At 38.5% G+C, this 6,360-nt stretch overlaps 1 protein-coding gene across 1 annotated transcript; it reads left to right on the forward strand.

Annotated features, from left to right (window-relative positions):
- The first annotated feature begins 617 nt into the window (after positions 1 to 617).
- Positions 618 to 2,802, forward strand: LOC307122261 (GTPase IMAP family member 6-like). The gene is made up of 3 exons (XM_079810277.1): positions 618 to 927; positions 1,032 to 1,088; positions 1,848 to 2,802. The coding sequence occupies exons 1-3, from the start codon at positions 915 to 917 to the stop codon at positions 2,675 to 2,677; spliced, it is 900 nt and encodes a 299-aa protein (XP_079666403.1). The 5' UTR covers positions 618 to 914; the 3' UTR covers positions 2,678 to 2,802.
- Positions 2,803 to 6,360: the final 3,558 nt, after the last annotated feature.

Genomic DNA, 6,360 nt, shown 5'->3' on the forward strand with positions numbered 1-6,360 from the left:
CGTGCCAGTATAAAATGACAACGTAAGAGCGTTGGGGTGGCGCCCGCGCCATCAGCCAATGAATTGGCGTGATTCTATAAGGGCTTCAGACAATCGGCACACCCAGAGGGCGTCCCCATTGCGTCATAGCTACTCAACGTCTCTTTCCCTATTCAGAGAACATAGGTTACACCAGTAACCCGAGATGTTTTTTCTCCAGTGTGCAGAATTTTTTTTTTTACCTGACAAAAATTAAGTATGTCACATTTTTTTAATAATATTTAAAAATGTTATAATAAAACTTTAGACCTTTTTAATGATTTATAGGAGAAAAAAAAAATTCAAGTGCTCAACTAAAATGGATTGTGATTAGTGATATTGGGCTATGTGAACAAAATTGACTTAATGTTAAGCAAGAGATGTTCTGTTCCTGCAGTCTTGTAAATAAAATGTTTGTCTGAAAGCATTTCTGGTTTAGGTTTGTATTTTTGCGTGCCTTGTATGGAACATGTCAGTCACATGCCTGTTTACGTGATGAACTGAACTACTTGTGGTTGTTCTCAGAGATGGTAATGGAGACAGTGCTGCAACTGTGTGGCCTGTGCAACAAAACGTTCAACCTTTGCAACACCAGTGCTATGTGCAAGAAGTGTTAACGTACAGCCCTGACTTTGTTTTCCCCTACAAGGCTTTGTTTTTAGTTAAATAACGCCCATTATACACTCTGCATTTTGAGTTCTCTCTCTCTCTCTGCAGCTGACAGGTCTGCTACTTCCTGTACTCATAATAGAACTAGGCTTTTTGACTGTAAGCTAGGGCAGATCATCGGCGAGCGTTTAACAAGATATATAATATATTTGATTGATTTGATCAACATTTACAGCAAAGCTTGTACACAACATTTACAACTGAAAAATCTCAAGAAAATTTCAGAAATGGGTGATAGGGGTAAGTAATTTATTTTCAATAATTTAATTTACTTTTTAAGTAACATGAATTTACTATAATAATATAACAACTCTAAACATGTTTTTTATATTTTATTTCCACAGAGGCATTACTGTCAAATGACAGTTCCAGTATGTCACATTACTCAAATTTTACCATTAGTAAGTACTTTAACTCCAGACCCCCAAATTTTGTTTCTGAAAGTGATATTGGCAGGTCTTAAAGCTTCTAACATTCAATTTCAACTTTGTCAGACTTTCATTGTACAATATTATGTACAACAAGACTCTGTTCAACACTACACATTTCTTTGAAGGTGGTATTATACTCTGAAGTTCAATTATTCACTGACAATTAAATTCTGTATGTGCACATAAGAGTAGATATTCTCCTGAAATTGATCTTTTGGTTTTGATTATTCTTTATTATTCTTCCAGGATTGCTTTTGCTTGATTGTTGGTAGCTTTGGCTAAATAACATATGCTCACCTTAAAGGGATAGTTCACCCAAAAATGAAAATTCTGTCATCATTTACTCAACCTCAAGTTGTTCCAAACCTGTTTGAGTTTCTTTGTTCTGCTGAACACAAAAGAAGATATTTAGAAGAATGTTTGTAACAAAGCAGAGAGAGCAACCATTGACTACCATAGTATTTTTTTTCCTACTATGGTAGTCAATGGTTGCTCTATCTGCTTGGTTACAAACATTCTTCAAAATATCTTCTTTTGTGTTCAGCAGAACAAAGAAACTCATACAGGTTTGGAACAACTTGGATTCAGTTTTTCTGCATTTTAAACGAAGCGCCGTATCATTAATTGCTTTGATGCTTCTTGGTCATTTCTACAGCTTAGTTCAACACTTTCCACCTGATGTTAGGGACACATCCCATTTGAAATGTAATGATAGTTCTTGATTTGCAGCATCGGAGGTAAGGATTATCCTGATGGGTAAGACCGGAACAGGGAAGAGTGCGACAGGAAACACCATCCTGGGACGGGAAGTGTTTCGTGCGGATGTTTCACCTGAACAGGTTACAAGCGAGTCCAGCAAACAATCTGCAAATCAAGGAGGAAGAATGATCTCTGTAATTGACATGCCAGGGTTCTGTGGGTCGTTCACTAAAGAAGACATGAAGCCAAAGATAACGGACTGTGTTGACCTGTCTGTTCCTGGTCCTCATGCGTTCCTGCTGGTGATCAATCTGGGTGCGAGATACACGGCGGAGGAGGTGAACACAGTAAAACTGATCCAGGAGAACTTCGGAGATGCCGCCATAAGATACACCATCGTTCTGTTCACTCGCGCTGATCAGCTGGGACGCAAAACTCTGCAACAGTATGTAAGAGAAAGCCAGCATCTGTGGAAACTTACCAACAGCTGTGGTGGCAGATATCACGCTTTCAACAATGAAGACATGACGAACCGCACTCAGGTCACTGAACTGATGAAGAAGATTGAGGACATGATCAGGAAAAATGGAGGAGGCCATTACACTAATGAAATGTATAAAGAAGCTCAAAAAAAGATAACAATGAAAGAGAGGAAGAAAAAGGCAGTAAAAGTTGCTCTGGGAGTTGGATCAGCTGTAGGAACAGGAACAGCAGTAGCAGGAGGCGTCCTCCTGGCAGTCACTGAGTTAGCCGTGGCTTTACCTGTCGTTTTAGTGGCAGGTGGGGCTGCAGCAGCTGCGGGAATGGGTGTGAAATATGCTGTGGACAAATTTAAACAAAACAGAGAGCAACAGAATTAGTTCTTCCTGTTAGTTTTATGTTATTGATTTATTCTTTTAGTTTAAGTCTGAACATATCCACACCATACATGTAGTGTAATATTATTAATTGTTATGAGCATACACAGTAAAGGATTTTGCTCCAAGCTTACTTTCCTGTGTTTTTTTTCTAAATAATTGTGAACTTATACATGTCTACACGGGTGAGAACATCAACAACTTGATGAATGAACCAAACATAACCAAAACCTTAAAAGATTGTCTCACCTCAGAATGAACATTCCCTTATAATTTCCTCTCCCCATCTCATTCAAGATATTCATATTTTTCTTTCTTCAGTGGAAATTTTTGAGGAAAAAATTCCAGGATTTATCTGCACATAATGGACTTCAATGGGAACCAACAGTTGAAGGTCCAAATCACTGCAGTTTCAGAGGAAGAGCTTCAGAGGCTCTGACCGATCCCAGAGGAATAGAGTCTGATCTAGAGGAACCACCGGACACATTTACTACAAAAATATACATTTATATAGTGTTTTTTAACCACAACATTAGCGTTCATGACTTCACGCTTTACGTAAACACGTTGGAAAGGTTGCGTGTGGCATGACGTTTGTGTACTCCGGTTCAAAAAAGTTAGGGTGAAAAACTCATCTAATTTTCTCTTCCAACTTCAAAATCGTCCAACATTGATGTTTTACTTTTGTTTGTAAAGGGTGTTTGACTTAGTCTTTGAACGTTCGCTGTGTAAACACTCAGTCGATACTTCCGCCTACGTTACGTGAGAAGTCGTGGACGCTAGTGCAAGATGAGCATTTTTGGTTAAAAAGTATATGCATTTTTTTTTTTTTTTTTTGTAAATGTGGCCGATGGTTCCTCTAGATCAGACTCTATTCCTCTGGGATCGGTCAGAGCCTCTGAAGCTCTTCCTCTGAAACTGCAGTGATTTGGACCTTCAGCCGTTGGTTCCCATTGAAGTCCATTATGTGGAGAAAAATCCTGGAATGTTTTCCTCAAAAAACTTCATTTCTTTTCAACTGAAGAAAGAAAGACATTAACATCTTGGATGAGATGGGGGTGAGGAAATGATCAGGAAATGTTCATTCTGAAGTGAGACAATTTTACAATTTACAATTGATTTCTTCCAAACAGTTCAGGTGTGTACTGTACCTAATGATTAAACTAGAGTTTACAAAGACTATTACACAGAATCATGTTGATGCTAGAATTTAAACATCAAATTTAGGTCACTTAGGTATTTAAAGGATAGTTCACCCAAAAACAAAAATGTGATGTTTATCTGCTTACCCCCAAGGCATCCAAGATGTAGGTGTGTTTGTTTCTTCAGTAGAACAAAAATTAAGATTTTTAACTCCAACCGTTGCCGTGTGTCAGTCGTATAATGCATGTGAATGGGGTCTAATTCTATTAGAGTAAAAAACATGCACAGACAACTTCAAATTAAACCCTGCGGCTCGTGACGACATATTAATGTCTTAAGACATGAAACGATCGGTTTCTGCAAGAAACCCAACAGTATTTATGCTATTACTATTACACGAGCCGCAGGGTTTAATTTGAAGTCGTCTGTGCATGTTTTTTTTACTCTAATAGAATTAGACCCCATTGACATGCATTATATGACTGACAGACGGCAACGGTTGGAGTTAAAAATCTTCATTTGTGTTCTACTGAAGAAACAAACACACCTACATCTTGGATGCCCTGGGGGTAAGCAGAAAAACATCACATTTTCGTTTTTGGGTGAACTATCCCTTTCATTTTAAAGTTGTATTACAATATCTAATCAGGTTCTTTTCAGCCATTTATGAAAAACTGATATTTTGTCAGTTGTAGGTTGTCGTTGCGCATGCGATCCCCTTTGATGTTTTTCTTCTAGTCAAACAGAAAGTACAGTAGTCTGAATTACAGGAAACTTTGTGGTCTGCACAAATCTCAAGGCAAACCAATACAAGAGAAACTGAAACTATTAAACACTGTTAGAAAAAAAAAAACACCTCCATTTATAGGAAACATATTTAAACGCGTCCTCACAGAAACATTGACCGCTTTCTACATTGAACATTTGATTTTAAATGAGTTTTTATAAAAGATTTCAATAATTCAAAATTACATTACACATGAAAAGACCGGTTTACCAAAGATGCATTGCTGTTGTTTGTTTTTAGATTAATTTAATTAAATGTATTCATGTTATAAACACACAGAGACATCCTCCAGTTATAACCAGTTCAGTTTAAGTTTGGGGATATCTTGAGAATACTGACTAAATGAGGCAAAAGGATACAATTATAACTTATCATATACCAAATAATGAGGCCTTGCATCTCTTCATCTTCATAAGTTCACATTATGCCATTTCATTTTAGGTCTGTAATTTATCAGCGTTTTTACTCCTGGTTCTCACGGACGTGGTGCTTCATGTTTTTTCTGACGCCGTTTACAAACAGGATAAGATGTTGTCCTGCCTCCAGGGGTTTTAAATTTCCCTAAATATCGTCCTGGAGAAACCTCTGAGTGAGGGCAGAGTCAACATCTGCATTCTGAAGTTCAGTGACACGAGAGAGAGATGCAAATGACTGTAGACAGGCCCAGTTTTTATGCACCGAATGAAAGTCTCTGCTAAGGATATAATGCTCAAATAATAACTCTTTTAGTTTAGGAAATGGAAATACAACCCCAAATCAGTTGGGACAGTATGGAAAACGCAAATAAAAAAAAAAGAAGTGATTTCTAAATTTACTTTGACTTGTATTTCATCGCAGACAATATGAACAAAAAATATTTCATGTTTTGTCTGGTCAACTTCATGTCATTTGTAAATATGCATCCTTTCCTGTCATTCAGACCTGCAACACATTTCAAAAAAAGTTGGGACAGTAAAGCATTTACCACTTTGTAATGTTGCCATTCCTTTTCACAACACTTAAAAGACGTTTAGGGACTGAAGACACCAAGTGATGAAGTGTTTCAGGTGTAATTTTGTCCCATTCTTCCTGCAAACAAGTCTTAAGGTGGGCAACAGTACGGGGTCTTCCACACATTCTCTATTGGAGACAGGTCGGGACTGAGGCAGGCCAGTCAAGTACCCGAACCCTCTTACTCCGCAGCCAGGACTGCAGAATGTGTGCAGAATGTGGTTTTGCATTGTCTTGTTGAAATATGCATGGACATCCCTGGAAAAGATGTCTTCTTGAAGGCAGCATATTATGCTCCAAAATCTCTATGTACTTTTCAGCATTAATGGTGCCTTCACAGAAGTGCAAGTTACCTTTGCCAAGGGCACTGACACATCCCCATACCATGACAGAGCCTGGCTTCTGGACTTGTTGCTGGTAACAGTCTGGATGATCCTTTTCTTCTTTGGTCCGGAGCACACGGCGTCCATTCCTCCCAAAAAATACCTCAAATACTGCTTCATCTGAGCACAGTACACGTTTCCACTGTGTGATGGTCCATCCCAGATGCCTCCGAGTCCAGAGAAGTCGACGGCGCTTCTGGACACTGTTAACATAGGGCTTCCTTTTGGCACACTACAGTTTTAACTGGCATTTGTGGATGTAACTACGTATTGTGGTACTTGACAAAGGTTTGCCAAAGTAGTCCTGAGCCCATGTGGTGATATCGCTTCTAGATGAATGACGATTCTTGATGCAGTGCCGCCTGAGGTCAGCTTATTCAGCT

Source organism: Gobio gobio (genome assembly GCF_949357685.1).
Source record: "Gobio gobio genome assembly, chromosome: 25".
Taxonomy (NCBI): domain Eukaryota; kingdom Metazoa; phylum Chordata; class Actinopteri; order Cypriniformes; family Gobionidae; genus Gobio; species Gobio gobio.